This window comes from Lepidochelys olivacea, assembly GCF_965140295.1.
Source record: "Lepidochelys olivacea isolate rLepOli2 genome assembly, chromosome: 9".
NCBI lineage: Eukaryota > Metazoa > Chordata > Testudines > Cheloniidae > Lepidochelys > Lepidochelys olivacea.
In genome coordinates this window covers 40,650,803-40,669,037 of record NC_140419.1, presented here as the reverse complement: position 1 = coordinate 40,669,037, position 18,235 = coordinate 40,650,803, and the positions used below count along the sequence as shown (strand labels likewise).

General features: G+C 40.8%; 1 protein-coding gene across 2 annotated transcripts in view; it reads left to right on the top strand.

Moving 5' to 3' along the window:
* The window catches only part of CLSTN2 (calsyntenin 2), a 693,894-nt gene that overhangs the window by 579,798 nt on the left and 95,861 nt on the right, over window positions 1–18,235 (top strand). For both annotated transcript variants that reach the window (XM_084640208.1, XM_084640207.1), the window contains 2 exons: window positions 8,975–9,223; window positions 9,797–9,918. In XM_084640208.1, the coding sequence (XP_084496334.1) occupies window positions 8,975–9,223; window positions 9,797–9,918 (371 nt within the window). The remainder of the gene's footprint in view (window positions 1–8,974; window positions 9,224–9,796; window positions 9,919–18,235) is intronic.

Here is an 18,235-nt window from a genome sequence, read left to right as displayed (position 1 = left end):
ATTTGTTTTGCTGTGCAGGTATCACCAACAGGAAAAGTGTCCTGCTATTCTTGGAAGGCAAGAGGACTATTTAGTTAGTTATTAGTTAGTTAAGAAAAAAAGTATTTTGATACACCTATGACCTGAAATTTTTATTTCTATGTGTGGACTCTGGTATAGTTCCTGAGCATTGGAGTGGCCAGCACTCCAGCTAAAGGCTTGTGTAAGATTTTCACTTCAGGATGTCAACAGACTGTCAAGCCACACTGTAGAGCCATGTACACTTTACCTTCTGATGTCTGCAACCCCAGGGTGTGTCATTCCTAAGACTTGTATCTGAACTGCCATCAGTGTGCGGTTAGGCAGTCTACAGCTCCAGAGTGCATCTTTCCTAAGACCCATGTCTAAGCTTCCATGACATGTGTTCTAGGATACCTACAATCAATACAACTTTTCCATTTGAATTCATAACTTTTCTGTTGTGCTCTATTAATTGGCTTAAATTTGCTTTGATAACACCACTGCAATGCTGCACAGATGTACAGATCAATAAACTAACCCTTTAGAAAATAATTTTGGGCCTGAAAATGTCTCGGGCAACTTTACCAAACATTTTTTAAAAATCTAAAACATTTCCCAGGCCAAAAACTTTAATTTGGGATTAAGATTATAAATATCTATCAGTTACTTGGAGCGTAAACAAGAAGTAAAAGAATGTTATTGTCCTCATAAAATCTACAGATATTAGCCTGGAAATTGCACAGCTAAGGTAACACAAACAACCATAATTTTACTCCTGTATCATAATCCAACTAACAGAGATACCACAAAAGCATGAGAAAATCTGTCTACAAGCAGCACTCATCTTCATCATATTAGTGATATTAAAACTGAGACATTGATCTATCTGGGCAACCTGTTCATAGATCAGTGGTTTTCAACCTGTGGTCCACGGACCCCCAAGGGTCTGCAGATTATGTCTCAGGGGTCTGTGAAAGGTTGTCATTAACATAGAACAGTAGTTTTCAACCTGTAGTCTGTGGACACCATGTCTAAGATTTCCAAAGGAGTTCGCCATTCAAAATTTGTTAGTGTTTTTGCAAAAGAAAAAGTTTGAAAACCATATTGATAGACGATTGTGTACCACTTTAGCTTTTAAATAAAACTAAACGTGTCTTCACATTGCAGCAAAATACTCTTGCCTTTTTCAAGACCCATTGCAGGCATCAGAAAAACATAGGTTTATATGTCTCTTCAACAAAAATTGACTTCATTTGGGTAATCATTCAGGACAATTTCACCAAAATACATATGGTTTCAGATGAAGAAGGGTTACTCTGTAAGATTTAGAAAAGTTATGTAGCAACCATATCTGGGGATATGAATCTTTTAAGGGCAGGACCCAAACTAAGTAAGTTATATGCCAGGAATGTGGGATGACAGGGATCATACATACATGCAGTATCACTGATACATGTATACAAAAGCAGAGATTCTCAGCTCAACACTCTGAGGAAACTACTTCAGCAAGCAAGACTTTAGACTTAAACTAGGTTTTGATAAGAACTTTACTCAAGGTGGAAGGTTGGTAGATTTAAGGGGCAGAGTTAAGGTTAGATGTGAGTTTCTAGGCTTTCTCGTTCAGGTGACACTTGAAAAAGAAATTCCAATCTTTCTAATGTTTGCTTTTTGAGTAAACTACGTTTTTAAAGGGCTACTTTTTCCCCTTGAGTAACTGATAAGTATTTACAGTCTTAATTCTGGGTTAACATTTTTCCTAGGAAGAATATCTGCAGGTTAAAACTGATAGAGAGAGGCACGATCATAAATACTTCAGCAGGTCTTATGGTGTTAGTGTATCCAGTAGAGGAAAGTGTTTTGGAAGACGGACAGACACAATGACTAACAATACTGTATTATTGCTTAGGTGAGAGCTATTCTCAGCACATCTATAGAGGAATAGAATCTTTAAATCCAGAAGAGAAAATAGATGGAATGCAAAATATCATTGTAAAATGGGAAAAATTCAAATGGACTCAAGGATATGCTCCTGTGTCTGGATTTCCTGTGTTCATAGAGAAGAGTAGATGTGAAAGACAGACAGACAGATACTGATGACAGGAGTTTGCTTGAAAGGGTTATAAAAGAAAATGAGTTTTGCATCAGAATTGCATTTGGAGTGGTTTAAATGCCTGTATTTAGTATTTACTGCCTGTCCCTACTTCAGAGACGGCTCATAGGAAAGCAGGTTAATTATGTTTAGAAAACTGTTTTCTCCCAGAAATGATCTGATCGTGTGTAATAGTTTGAGGAACAAATTCTTTGAAAGGAACAACCTGCATATCTTGATGTCAGTGAAGTACCATGCAATTGCAGGGAGAGTGCAATGTTGAGTGATTACAGAGAAATGATCACTTGTGCCACATAGAGCACAAGACTCTCTCAAGCCTTTGTAATTAAGGCCCCAATTGATAAATCATGTGTTCACTGCTTAGTTTATCTGGTGGACATCCAGTGAATTCAACTGCTGAAGAAGGACAAGACATTAAAATGCAGTCATTTATCTTTCTGTTCATTTATACCTGCCATTCAATGTGCCAGTGATTCACTCCCACTTTGACAATCAAGGTATGCAATGTAATTTCCAGAAAAGATCGGTGTAACAGGAGCTTTAAAAAAAAAAGCGAATCCTCAGCTCAGATGATGAAATTATGCTTCTTGACTCATTTTAAAATATAGGGAATTTGGAAAAAAAAATCTATAGTCTTCTGCAAAAGTACAGTACTCCTTCCCACCCCACCCGCTACTAAAATAACGTTTAGACTAAACAAATCAGTTAAGGCTGGACAACAGGGGATGAATGATCATGCTGCTGTTTCCCTTCTCCCAATATATTTATATAAAAATAAAATCATAGGGAACTGCTAACATCCCCATTTGACAGATCGGGAGCTGAAGCACAGAGATATTAAGGGATTTGCCTAAGACCACCCAAGAAGTCTGTGGCAGAGCAGGGAGTTGTACCCAGGCCTCTCAAGTCCCAGTTAGTGCCCTAACCACTAGGGCATCCTTTATATGCTAAAGGTCAGCGTTGGCACAAGAACAAATTGATATAAACTGGTTGTGAACAAAGTCAGGCTGGAAACTAGAAGAAGGTTTCTAACCATCAAAGGGGTGAGGTACTGGAACAACCCCCCTATAGGAGTTGTTAGGGGAAACAACTTAATTAGTTTTAAGAAAGAGCTGGAGAAATCTGTGAGTACAACGAAGTTGCTTGTGATGGAAAGAGGCAAGGCCCAGCAGTCCTGCGGTTCACTTCTGGTTTATATCGTAAGTTCCTAAAAGCCCATGCTTCAGGGTTTCAGCTGGTCACTTGCAGGGGTCAGGAAGGGACTCCCCACTGCCACACACATACCCCAAATGTATTCTGGTTTTGTTTGTTTTAATCTCCTTCCTCTGAAGAATAAGGGATGGCCACGGCTGAAGATAGGACATTGAACAAGGCACTGAGCATTCTCTGTCTCAAAGGCCTGGCTGGTTGGTTTTTGCACATGTACTCAGGGTCTAACTGATCACCATATGTGGAGTCAGAAAGGAGTTTGTCCCCAGGTCAGATTGGCATTTTTCACCATCCTCTGCCACGTGTGAGTGTGAGTGACTTGCCAGGATTAGCTGGGTGTTTCTCACTTAATCATTTCGGCACCAGGCACTGGTGCACGTTGGTCCCTCCTATTCTCTGCCTGTGGCACATAATAGTCTAATCTCCTGTGGGCCGTAACACTATGGTTTAATTTTGGGCTTAGTGTGTGGGTGCTGTGGGTGGCCTGTGATATGCAAGAGGTCAGACTTGATGATCTGCTGGTCCTTTCTGATCTTAAACTCTGTGGCTCTTGTGCAGCACCCACTAAAGTCAACGCGATCTATGGACACCAGAGGAGGGAATTAGGCCTTTAAGACAGCGTTAATAAAGGGAGGAATGACATCTCTTGACATTTGCATAGCATGAAACCATTTACATCTATTTTAATCAATAAACTGAAATACCCCTCCCTCGCCCCCCAGAAAAAACAGCAAAAAGTATTTAAAAGGTTCATATTAAATATTGCCAAACCCTAGGCAGCAGTGCATTGTGGGCTCTCTGTGAGGTAAATCTGCTACAAAAGATACCCTGAGCAGAATATTGAGGTGCTTCAATGAGCAGCTGTCCGCTGCTGTTGCCTTGTGAAACAAAGTGCTTTGTGATTTTCAGAAAGTGCTAGCTGTTGCAATAGATGATAACATACTTTATGCTGTTTTGGGGAAGACACGCCCCTTTTTTTATTCCACCTCACACACTGTAGTTATGGTGAGCATCATGTTACTGTAGGAGAGAGCAGTTGCTAATGCTCTCAAAAACAATGTGACAGGATTGCATCTGTGTCCCTTCAACCCATATATTCTTGCCTGCATGTTGACTTTGCCCTCCTTATTTGATTCGCTATTCCTGACATGGTTGCATAAGCACAGACAGGATTTACTCCCAAATGGTTAAAGTTTTATAACTTTAGTTTGTTTTCTCTAATATAGAAACAAAAATTAAATTTGAAAAAGGGAGTGCTTCAAATGGTAATTACATATGAATTTGCATATAAGTCATATCACCAGTCATTTTTTTGTATTTTCTAGGGTTAAATTAAAATCAGGTGATTCCAGGCTACTGACAAAGTCATTGTTGAGAATTAAATATCTCATACTGAAGAAGGGAACATCTCAAGAATGTGGGTCCAACAGTTACTTAGCAGGGACCCTGTATAAACTGTGCCAAAACTCAGTAAAGCTCCATGAGATGCCACGTATTGAACATCCAAATCCAACATTGTTTTTGGAGTAAATCTCCGCACAATTATGTAAAAAGAAAAGGAGTACTTGTGGCACCTTAGAGACTAACAAATTTATTTGAGCTTGTTAGTCTCTAAGGTGCCACAAGTACTCATTTTCTTTTTGAGGATACAGACTAACACAGCTGCTACTCTGGAACACAATTATGTAGGAATTGAGTAGGAACCTCCCAGTTTGGGGCCTGATTCTCCAAGGTACTTAAGCAGGAGTCTGACTTTAAGCACTGGAGAAGCCAAACAGTGCTATCAGACACTTAAAGTCAGGCTCCTGCTTAAGTACCTTGCTGGACTGGAGTCTTAGCAAGCTATTTAGGAAGCTTATTTGTTCATTTGGGAACTTTCTCACAGTTTCACTCTAACTGAAAAATTAGATCTTAGCATGATTACCCTACTAAATGTTTATTGCTGCCTCTGACCATGGTGCAGGATTAATAAAGAGACAGAAATGTTTATCCATGATCCCAGAAATTATTTAGTACAAATCTGTTTTAGTTTAAAAACATATTTTTTCTTTAACACACAGTTCTTTGCAAATTACTTCTGTGGCCTTTTTTAAGTTTAAAAAGAAACAAAGGCTGATTCCTTTAGAAAAAGATAGTGTTACTTGTGCTGTGTGCAAGTAAAGTATTTTTAAGTGGCTTGAGCAATAAAAAAACAAATTTACAAAGTTTTTTATAGATTGTGCCATCTGGATAAATTGAGTTTGTTGTTTTCCAATAGATAACATCTGTGTATTAGGCAATGCAACCTGGTGTGTTATCCACAATTACTGCTTATAAAACAAACACAGTTTGTCCTTGTGCACAGCTTCCAAATATATATTTTTAGGTTTGATGATGCTGCCACTTGGAAATGACTTTTAAATGAGATTTGTTTTAAAAAAGAAAACTTGTTAGAAATAACGTAAGGGTGGGGAAAATATCCAAGAACTTCAGAGTTATTAAATGTGACAAATTCCACCACAAAGGTGCATGTTGATTATTACAGTATGGTAATTACATTAAAAAAAATTGGCTAGGATACAGTCCCCACATACAGCTAAACACCGAATGCAACACTAGAGGTTAGGGTGTTTCTCTGCTAGTTGGTGGTATCTCATTAGTTTGAGTTGTTTTGGTTCATTCTGGGATTTCTTCTTGACACTTTTTCTTGACCAAGGCACCATCAGGAATGTACAAATTCTTCTGGGATGCCTAACCCATGCTAAATACTAACCTTGCTAACCTTACCAAGTAAAGGCTCCACCACAACAGACCATTAGTTATCTCAAAAAGCTGCCTGATAATGGTAAACCTTAAGAAGGATGCTATGTTTCCATGACCACCCAACTCTAAAGAATTTTGCTAACTTATTAAGATCTTCTACACTGTAGCATTTTCCATGTTTGTTTTTCAAATTGTCTCTCCAAAAAATGCTGGGTAGCTTATAGCCACTTCATTAAACATTCACTTTTTAGAAAGCGACTGATTGACCTCCGTCATGAGCACCCCTTCACTCTCTCTGCAGTCATTAGGGTACTTAGGGTAACAGCTATCAAGGATGTATTGTATGATACTGAGGGTAAGTCTATGCTACAAGTGCTATAGCTACAGCATTGCAGCTATGCCACTGTAGTACAGATACTTCATACAGTGATGAAAGGGGGCGTTCTGTTGGTATATCCACTTGGTAGCTATGTCAGTGGAAGAATTCTTCCATCAACCTACTTACAGCTATTGTGGGGGTCAGCTCCACTTAATTACATCACAACGGACACAACATTTTTCTTATTTACTTTAGGTGTAGATGGGGCCCAAGGGTTTTACGAGGGGACTACAAGAGTCTATTACAGTGATATAGGGTGACCATATTTCCCTATGCTGAATATGGGACGCCTGGTAAAATTACTCGTATTCAAGCTAGTCCAATGGCAATCAGTCATAGAAACGTTCAAATTAACATCAAATTGACTGAGCCCCTGTTAAAAACAAATACTGTGTAGTTGGATTCTTTTATTTACCTTCTTATCTTTAGGGCTTTAGGGCTCATGTAGAGAGAGGTAACACACACACCCCTACCCCTCATACACACACATGGGGAGGGGTGACACACACACGCTCCCGCACACCTCTCACACACCTCCCTGCCCGATGCTGTCTGAGACAACACGGGGCGCCCTCCTGAGACAACACGGGGCGGGGGACACATGCAGTCACATGCCCTCCCCTCCAGATTTCTGCCACCAGAATGTGGCCAGCAGCAGCTTTTTCTCACTGTGAGGGAGCGAAAGGATGGGAGCTGCTTCCAGCTGCAGGGAAGGAGGATGTGGGGGAGGGGAAGGGATGACCTGGCCTGTGTCCTTGCAGAGCTCATCTCTTCCCCACCTCCCCCCACCACTCCCATGTGGCTGGAAGCAGTTTGTCCCTTCCTGCACACATAGTGTCAAAAGGCAGCTAACCCCTCCAGGTTGCTGCTGGCCACCAACATAACCTAGCCGCCCCCAGCTACAGCTCGGGCAGGAAGGGGTTAAGCCCTAAGGATGCATTATGCACAGGGGCCCAGGGAACCTGACTTCAGGGGCTTTGGCAAACCCGGCCAGAAAGGTGGCTCAGCAGGGGATGAAGCAGCCCTTTGCCCCTTGGGGGCAGGACTCAGGGCAGGGGAAGGGGTGAGGAGGGTGCTAAGCCCTGGCCCAGGGGCTGCTGTGGATCCTGCAGGTTATGGGCATGAACAGGCTGGAAATTGCTTCTCTCCCCCGCCCCCCATCCACTCCAGAGCTTAACTGAGGGGCAGAGAGGTTTCCCCTTGCCAGCACTGTGTGGGCTTTGGCACATGCATGGCTCTGCTCCTCTTGCTCAGTGCCCTGGCCCAGAGGGTCTTGGGCTTTCCCAGGGCACCGGCCCAGCCAGAGGCAGTGGGGGAAGGAAGGAGCTTGCCAGCCAGGCTGTTGGTGAGCTCAGCGCTTCAACCAGGGACTGGTTCTCCGCACAGTGCTGGGAGCAGGATGCACGCCGCTGGGGAGTGGGATATGTTGGAGTAGTGGGGCTGAGTGGAAGGGGTGGGGGCAAAGAGGCAAAGTAGAGAAAGGACAGTGAGAGAGGAAGCACGTAAAGGGCCAATGGGTGGGCAGCAGAGGCAACATGTAACCGGCCACCGCCTGGCACCTGCCTGCATTCACCAACCACCACAGCTCGCAGCCAGTGCCAGCCAGAAAGGGGATGGGGGGGCGGGGCCCTGCAGGCCAAGAGCTGGCACGCTTCGGGGGGAGTGGCTGGCCCTGTGCACTGCATCTTCACCCCGCTACCAGCCTTATATCCCCACCCCCATCATTGGCCACTGGACCCCCCGACTCACCGCAGGTGGCTGGTGAGCAGTATCTGGCCAGCAGTAGGACCCACCAGTACTGATGCGGGGGAGACAAAAAATACAGGGCAATTTGCCCGTTTTTAAGAAAAAGTCAGGACACCTGCAGGAGGGCTTAAAACGTGGGACTGTCCCTTTAAAAATGGGACATCTGGTCATCCTGCAGTTATATGAATCTTTACCTGTTTTCTAGAGATAGCATTACTAACATTCTACTATCATTGTGAATTTCTATGATGTGTTGATGGAAGGAAATTCATGCAGTCGTCTCAAACGCATGCTTATAAAACCTTGTATCACAACACATCACCATGAACTATGTACACACACCAGCAGGAAGGGGAGATTTTGAGCTTTCCATTGGGACAGAGTATTTGCTTCTTGTAGTTTCTGAAATGCCAGATGTGAAACATAAGATAATGTTAAAGCTATTTAAGATAACGAGACCATTCTATGACATTCATCTCCCCCAGTACTTGTAAAGTTGTACTCAGTGTGACCAATATATCGGGGGCGGGGGGAGGAGGGAAGAGATTTCATTAATAGCACCAATTTAAAAAAACCACAACATCAAAAACAAAACCTCTAAAACATAATACACCTTTCTGTACACTGTGTGTTGATACTGTATAAAGGTATTCTGACTGTGAAGTCAATGGGACCATTTGTGGAGTAAGATGTTGCTAAACAGGAGCAAAGGTGTCAGAATCTGGCCTATAATGAATTTAACAGAATAGCTTTCTCATCACTACCTCTTCATTATATGTCATCTGCAGGAGCATCCTCAGGTGCCATTGACTTATTACCCACTCCTAGTCCAGCAACTAACTGGACAGCTGGGCTTCTGATAGACAACAATGACATGATTTTTAAATTTGATGGAAAACAAGGAGCCAAAATTCCTGATGGAATAGTACCAAAGAATTTAACTGATCAATTCACTATCACTATGTGGATGAAACATGGACCTAGTCCAGGACTGAGAGCTGAAAAAGAAACCATTCTTTGCAACTCTGACAAGACAGGTGAGTCTATTTATTTTAAATCTTTTTGGCAGAGATCACGGTGGCATGAGTGGAGTTTTTCTTCCCATCAGTTAATATATTTTGAAAGGAAGCCATAAATCTTGAGTATTGTGTCTCTGAAAGTTTTACACATTCCTTAGTTGGGTGGTAACTGAGCTCAGTGAAAGTTTCCGCAATACTTTTGCATTTCTCAAAATTCATCTGAGGATTTTGTGGAGAGTGGTTGACAAAATGGGGAAAATTAGTTTTTAATTTTTCATGATTTAGATTTGGGAAATTAGTTTTAAGTGTTAATTGAAATCAGATTAAATATTAATTGGAAAACTGCTGACCTAATTAATCCATAAACTAAATGGATAGGACCTAATCCTCGATGGTGGTAAGCACCTGCAGCTTTCACTAAACTCATGAGGAGGTACAATTCTGAAATAAAGTAGAATGTTATGTTTGTTGGTTTGTTTGAAGTGTATATTGCTTATACAGGCAGAATTTTTATTTGAGGCAAATTCAGCTAGACAAAGCAATTATGACACTTCAGTGGTCTAAGCCTCTTTATTTGTTATATATTTTCAGAAATGAATCGGCACCATTATGCACTTTATGTGCACAACTGTCGTCTTGTGTTTCTGCTGCGTAAAGATTTTGACCAGGCTGATACATTTCGCCCAGCAGAGTTCCACTGGAAGCTGGATCAGGTACTTGGGCTCCTTTTGTTATCTGTATATAACCTATACTTATGGGGGATGGCTCTCTGTTCCACTCATCAATGTTGAAGAGTTTGCTGCAGGCTTTGAGCTAACTGTTTTTATCTCGTTGCGATAGAGGCTTGTAATTTTAGATCCAGAGCTCGTGGGTTTGATTCCCATTGATGACAACCACGCAGGGGCATCACATTACATGTAGTTCCTAAAAAGTCCTCCATTCACCATCAGAAGCCTGTTTTATTTGCACAATAGAACTGATTTAGACCTTTCCAATAAGGACTTTGCTGATGTGGAGACAAGTACTTGATGGTGTGTGTTGACTTGTCCTTCCTAGTCTGTAGACTCCTACATTCAGTTGCTGTTATATTTAATTTTGATTGATTATGAAGAACACTTTATGGAGAAAATATTAAGTAACCAAAGGTTACTTTCCAGAGAACTATTAATTCTAGTCACGATAAGGATGATGCAAAGACACATTTTTACAGACTAATATTTGTTTAAACCAAGTTTTTGTGACATATTTTTGAGCACAAAATGTAAAGTTCACATACAGGTACAGCATTATGCTAATTGTTTAATCCCTTACTTTCTTGTTAAAATGTACCAGAAGGTTGCCTTGAATCCTGATTGTCAAATATATGTAACAGGAACCCATTTAATGGACATAGCACTTGTTTTTCACTTCTGGTATCCAGATGAGGGTTAGTTCCGGTATACTTGAAATGAAGAAGCCTTAAAATGCCTCAAAGGATGAATTTACACTAATGAATGGTGAACCTTAAAGGTCTTGTAAAAATGATTTAGTTTGATACTATTGTGTTGAGTGCAATAGAAATATTTATAAATCAATGCCAGGAAACTGAATTGCTACAGTAAAAGATAAGTTTTGATAAGCATTCAACATTTTAGAGATATTTATTCAAAACGTATGTGTACCATTTTGAGCTGGAAAGCTGAATTAAAATCACCTTGTGATTTTGAAGCAGGGTTATTTTTTTTTCTTTTGAAGAGGGAGGAACAGTGTCTTTGAATAAGTAAACTAGCATGAAATTCCAGTAACTTAGCCATGACAAAGCACTGGAAAATGTGAAGTAGGGGACAATACTACATTGATAGGGAGATGTCTAACAGCCTGACAGAACTTTTTCATCTCTACTACAGTCTGTGATTTTTTTCCTTCACATGCTTTCTCTCTGTCATTTCCACACTTTTTCAGATATGAGGCTAAAAATTAGACACACTTGGAAATATAGAAATGGCAACAGCTTTACAATTATATTTTCCCTCTTACATTCAAAAACAATGTATATCTTTAACTGGACTCTGGATTCTTTTCTTTTTTTCGTGTCTAGTCATATTTTTGCTTGTGATTAATATAGATGATGGTTAGCAGGCAACATACATTCTCTTGGTTTATATTTTGATACTAACATTTCCTCCCTCTGTCTCGTGCAGAGTGCTGCTCACCTCCCAGTTGCTTTGGTACACCTTTCCTTTTGGATTTTAGGGTATGATATGCTACTGTTTCAGAACAATACATAGAGCCAAATCAGAGTGTCTGTGTCAAAACTTGATAAATACAACTGCTATCCAGTGTCCAATAAGGGGTGAATGAGGGCCTGAGGCTGTGAGCCAAATTCTCTGTGAAGTCAATGGAGCTGTGACAGTTTACACGAGCAGACTGGCCTCACATCTTGAACTGAAGTTTAAACATCATCCCAGCTATTTAGCTATAGTTCTTTGGTGTGTATCTTGAAGATTCCTGAAGATTTCATCTAGAGACAATTGAATGAGCCCTTAGAGACAGTTTGAGATTAACATGGCCATGCTCTGAGTTATATCTCTGGTGAGAGATGAAGAGCTTCACTCAGTTGAAGGAATCTCTGCAGGAGCAGATACCATTAGAAGGGAATCCAAACCAGTAATTGGCATATTATATTTCCATATTTAGTGAAATAATATTGGCCTGATTGTCACTAGAGAACCACTTTTATACTTAAAATATGCCCTCCATATTATCATATAGTATCAGGCATTGACCAACATTGAAGATGGACTGAAAATTTTTATGTAGGGGACTGGGACCCTATTACTTAAAAACCATTCAATGATAGAAAAGATTTATTAGATCAACTAGTTCATTTTTCTTTTCTCTGCTAGTGTAGGATAATACAATATATTTTCTAGTGCTCTTCCATGCTGAAACAACAGGCTAAGTGTAAAGTATACATAAAGTTTGTTATGGTTAGAGCGACTAGGTTTTTGTGACCCTTAGTTACTGTTGTCCCAGTCATACTGCAGGAGGCTTTGGCAACTAGGAAAGGTCACTTCTCATGTAAATGCACTCTCTGTTGCTATTCCCTCTGGCCTTCCAGCACCGTCTGCAAATTCTTCCTGAACCCAACCAGACTGAAACTCTGGGAGAGCTTTTCAAAGATAATTCCAATGGAATGTAAGTGCCTAATCTACTAAGGTGAAAATCCCAGTAGGTGCCTTTCTGCTTTTTTAAGGCACCTGAATATCTTTGAAAATCTGGCCCTCTGAGTTTAGTTAGGCCAGGATCTAGTACATGACCTCTCAGTCTTTGAAATGAATAGTTTAAGTGCTAGTGTGATGGAACCTGGCTGTTTCAGAATATTAACCAGATTCTCACAACCTGGAGCATGCTGTAATGTGGAAATCTGCAGACTTCATGGCATGTACACGGTTCAGGAAGAAAAACCAGAGGTTGATGCAGTGGGCCCAGCACAGAGCATCTGTTAATTGAAAGTAAACAGTGGGCGGGTACTTTATTGGGCATAAATTACTGCGTGACTCTGACAACAATTTGGTGCTTGTTTGAGCTGAGAGGAGTCCAGTGACCTCAGGAGCATGGATTATTTTTCACGAGTACTGTGGAGCAATAGAATTCATGATACCAGATTCTTAGGGTTCCCTGTTTAGCCCACAAGATGTTTGATGTTCTGAGGCAAAGATCACAGAAGGCAGCTCGTTTTCATCTTGAATATAATTTCTTATACTTCATTTATATCTATAGCAGGAAGACATAACTGAGTCCCAAATTCCATCCTCGGGTAAAGGCACAGCACAGGTTGCCACGTCAGATATTATATGGCTACTCTTCTTGTAGTGTTTCCTCCTTTTGGAAATTTGATGCAGCCTGCAGTTATAATACATGGGGAGACCTCCACACAGTAGGAGCTGCAAAGTTAGCTGTGAGCAGCTGTGGGCAGGCTGCTAAATCTATTCATAGGTTGATGGGGTTCTTTTCAGTATGGTATGTATTTACCCTATACCTTCCATTAAAGTTAATGGAAGAGTCACAAAGCTAAATTTTTGCACATGGTGCTAAACATTCACCCTATAGTCCTCCACTGACCTGAAAGTGTCATAACGTTGGGCCTGTACCTGCAGAGCACATTTAACCTCTTAGCTGTATATGTGCCAAAACACTAATAGTTAAGACTGTAGGACTTTAAACTGAAGGGACCCTTGTTATTCATAAGAAACATTAACAAAATGAATACAGACTACCACTGATTCTTTTTAATCCCCACTTTAATCATCTCTGAAATTGATTGCAGCTGCCAGTATAGTTTCCAAGTGAGCCCCTTAGTAATGACCCAGAAGATAAGGTTCAGATAACTTTCAAGAAAAACAGTGTGTATCTCATATGCACACACTGTTAGCATAGCTGCAACATTTCCTAAGCAACTGAGCGACAGATGCCCCATAGGTAGCAGCTTCCCTATCTTCTGGCAATTATAGTTTATTGTGAAGCATAGGTGTTTCCTTCATTTCAATGTGCAAAATCAAACCATTTATTTTTTTGTTTTTGTAAATTTCCTGTACAGAAGTTTAAAAGGACATTTGTGAGGCATTTGCCAGAGCTTTTTAAATCATTTCTTTTCTCATAGTTAATTATAGAGCCCAATTTTCAAACTTTAGTATATATTAGGAGCTGATTTATCACCATAGTCCATATAATGGTGTCAGGGTTCCTTCCCCACTCTGAACTCTGGGGTACTGATGTGGGGACCCACATGAAAGACCCCCTAATTTCTACCAGCTTAGGTTAAAACTTCCCCAAGACACAAAATTCCTCGTATCTGGGATTCAGTATGCTGCGACCACCAAGCCATTTAACAAAGAATCAGGGAAGAGACCACTTGGAGATGTCTTCCCCCAAAATATCCCCCCAAGCCTTACACCCCCTTTCCTGGGGAGGCTTGAGAATAAACAAGATGAGCACAGACCAGCCTTGGGTTTTTAGGACCCTAAAAGCCCCATCAGATTCTTAAAAAACAGAACGTTATTAAAAGAGCAAAAGAAGATAACAGAAACACTCTGTAAGATTAGAATGGAAGATAATCTCACAGGCAGTCAGATTCAAAACATAGAGATCCCTCTAGGCAAAACCTTAAGTTACAAAAAGACACACAAAAAGAGGGATATACATTCTCTCCAGCACAGCGAATTTCACAAGCCAAAAACAAAAGAAAATCTAACGCATTTTCTAGCTAGATTACTTTTACTAACTCTATAGGAGTTGGATTGCTTGCTTTCTTGATCTGTCCCTGGCAGAGGCATCACACAGACAGACAGACAAAACCTTCCCCCAACCCCAGATTTGAAAGTATCTTGTCCCCTTATTGGTCATTTTGGTCAGGTGCCAGCCAGGTTACTTGAGTTTCTTAACCCTTTACAGGTAAGAAGATTTTATAGTACTGTATCAGAGCTTCTTAACCCCTTCCCTTTATATTTATGACAAATGGCATCTAAATTGGCACTTAGTTGCCTAAAATGGCTATATGGAAGTTTAAATCCATATTTAAGATCCTAACTTTAGGCACCCAAATATGAAAATTGGGCTCTATAAATAATGATCTCTTGGAAAGGAATCTGAAAAGTGTTTCCTTAATATTTTTCCTCTTCAACTTGTGAGGTTATTGGTGAATGAGTGTAGAGTTGTTCTTTAGTTGAGTTATTTGGGAATAATTGGTGAGGCTGGTTATTGTAGAATTTGAACTTTTTAAATTCCCTTTGGGTATAGCTGAGCCAGTGGAGTATCCCCCAGAGTATTTGTAACCAGTGATCTGCTGTTAATGAAGTTCTAGTAGATATCCCTCAAGTTCCCAGGGGCCACTGGTGCTGCCTACAGTCTCAGTAAACTTTCTCTACACAAGGTTTTTTAACCAAGTGCCCTTCAAAGGGCCAACTTGTCATAGTTGGAATAGATATTTGGGGTGAAATCCTGATCTTCTTTAAATCAATGGGAAAACTCTCATTGACTTCAGTGAAACCAGAATTTCACCCTAGAAATGTAAAACCAGTTAAATTTTCTAGTCTCTCTTCCTGCCAATGTAAGATTGTTTCTTAAAGCACAGTAGGTGATTGTGTTTACAGCTCTACTATAGAGTTTGCAAGTAACTTTCTTCCTTCTCCTCAGAAAAACTCCTTTCCACCTGATATTTCTGAAGCTTAGTCTCCTGCCAAGAGATAAATACTTCTCTGAAACATTGAAGTTAATCAGAGATGGGTTTTTGGAGATCCAAGAGTTTGAAATGAATCCTTTTCTCATTTGAAAAAGGTCTATAAGAGGTTTTATTTATCTATCACATCATATGTCTTAAAAACTCCATATGTGTCTAATGTGTGTCATGCAGTTGCAGTTATTTTGGGGAGGTTAGGTGCTTAATATTAGAGTTATAGGCTACAATTTTTAAGCCTTTGAAAGTTCCCTCCCCAAAGGTCTTATAATTTCTGCTTCCTTATGGCTGTGTCATATATATTTCCATCAACAGAACTACTGCCATTATAGATTGTCAAAATGGCTTATGTTCAAGGAGGTTACAAACTCTGTCAGTATAGCCTTTGTTAGTGGCTGGATTGCATCCCTGCAGTGGGGTTTAAGGAGATTCGAAGGAAGTTCTACTACCCAGTCATCTAAAGGCCCAAAATTTAGCTATATCCCTTGATCTCAGTAGGTAAATGGATTCCTTTCAAACATGGATACAGCACATTGTGGTGTTTAGATGTTGCTTGTAATTATTAGAATTGGGAGCACTGGTTGTTGGAATTCTGAAAGGACAGGAAACAGGAAGGGGGAAGAGTTGAGAGGCTGGGAGAGAGCTACAGAGGGTGCAGCAGCAGCTTGGTAAAGAGGTTCATACTTTGAAAATATAGTCCTGTTGAAGCTTGTTAGTACCTTGCCTGGTTGATACAACCTTTTGGCAACGAGGATGGATCTTCTGCCTCTGAACCCACCTGCACCCTTTCTGCAAAACCCAGTGAGCCTCCAATTGCTTTTACAACTTGGATCTATATGTTTGAGACTTATCTGCTTGCAATCAGTGCTACAGAGATTTCTGAAGTAAGAAAGCATGCTCTGCTAATCCACTGCCTTGGAGCAGAACGGCAGCGTATATTTTGCACTTTTCCCCTTCCAGATGATAAATATGAGACTGCACTCACTGCGTTAAAGAATTTTTTTGTGTCAAAAGTGAATGTAGTAGCTAATCGCTACAGATTTCGCCAGCGTGAGCAGAAACCAGGGGAAACTATAATGCAGTATATTGCTTCCCTGAGGAGTCTGATTGTAATTTGTGACTTTGGGAATATGGCAGATGAGATGATTAGAGAAGAGCTCCATTGAGAAAACAACCATGCTTCATGTAAGAGAACGCTTACTTCTAGAACCACAACTTACACCTATCGACTTTCTAATGGGCGGGTATGGAATGCTTCTTACCTTGCACCTGCCTATGCACCAAGGGGAGATTATGCCAACACCCAGTCTGCATTGGATGACTTCACCGTAGTACCAACACAACGAGACATTGCACTGGAACTGGGGCTTGAGAGACGGCCTGTCAGACCCAGACGACCACCTGTCTGGACCAGAGACTGTTATGTAGTATCTACAGTATTTTCAGTGTAATATTTCTGCCAACAGTATAGTGTCTTGTTTCATATTTGTTTCTGTGGTTAGAACAATAATGTTTGTTTAATTGGGAGAGTTTCTTAAGAGAGGCGGGAATGTGGTGTTTAGATGTTGCTTGTAATTATTAGAATTGGGGCACTGGCTGTTGGGAGTCTGAAAGGACAGGAAACAGGAAGGAGGGGGGAGGAGTTGAGAGGCTGGGAGAGAGCTTCAGAGGGTGCAGCAGCAGCTTGGTAAAGAGGTTTACACTTTGAAAATAAAGTCCTGTTGAAGCTTGTTAGTATCTTGCCTGGTTGATACAACACACATGAGATAGCACACCCAGAGACTTTAAATCCCAAAAGTCTGCAGACACTTATATTGCTTAGATTGTCACAACTAGCACAAGAAACAATCTGATGATGAAATCAACATCAGGAGTCCAAAGGGAAAGAAATCGTCTTGAATGCGTGGCATAGCTGAGGAAGACATCCTTGGGCCTCCTCCACCACACAAATACCTACATTCATATCAAGGTACATGTTTCATGAATGCTTAACCAATATTCCTTTCAAAGCTTTGTTTATAACAACCCCTTTCTCTGCAGTTCAGCATTAACCTGTCAGTAAGTGTGTTGTAAGTGGTTATTGCAGGTGTTAGGATACATTGTTAATCTGCTTTGTTGAGACTATATTGGTGGAGAAGGAATGTAGGAAAATGAGGGGTGAGTGCAGGGAACTGGGGTTTGGAAAGGGCTAAATCCTCTCTTACTCGCACACTCATCCCTCTTCTTATGTAAAATAATTTAACTAAGCTTGACATATACCCTCAAAAGATCAGCTCTCTAACCCTCCTCAAAAACTTTGTGCTGGCCCTGATATAGTGGTGAGTCCATAGTGAACAAGAGTTAGTTAATTTAGAGAAGGGGTGGCAAAAAATTGTTTCCCAAAAAACTGCTAATACCAACTCTGTCGCCAACACTACAGTTGGCCGTGGAGATCTGCAAGGAGATAAATGCTCCTCTCACCCATATAGTACCTCCCCTGTTTTGGGTCCGTATTAAGGGGGAGCCAGGTTACAGCTCCTCCTCCTCAGCGATCTGAAGAGACAGGGATCCCCGTCCTCCTTGGCTGGTGTGGGAAGAGTTCCCTTCTATCTCAATCTACTTTATACTACTGCTCCTTCCTGACTTCCTCTACCCATACAGCACTGAGTCCAAATAATGATTTGTATAATAAGCCATAGTTTCAAAGCCTTTTGGTAATAGTGGAGGACAAGGCATTAAACAGGCCAATGCACAATATATTTCACACTCTGTGCACCATGGATATTACATTTTTCATACTAGTATGCAAGACTTAATCAAAGCCAAGACATTTTCCC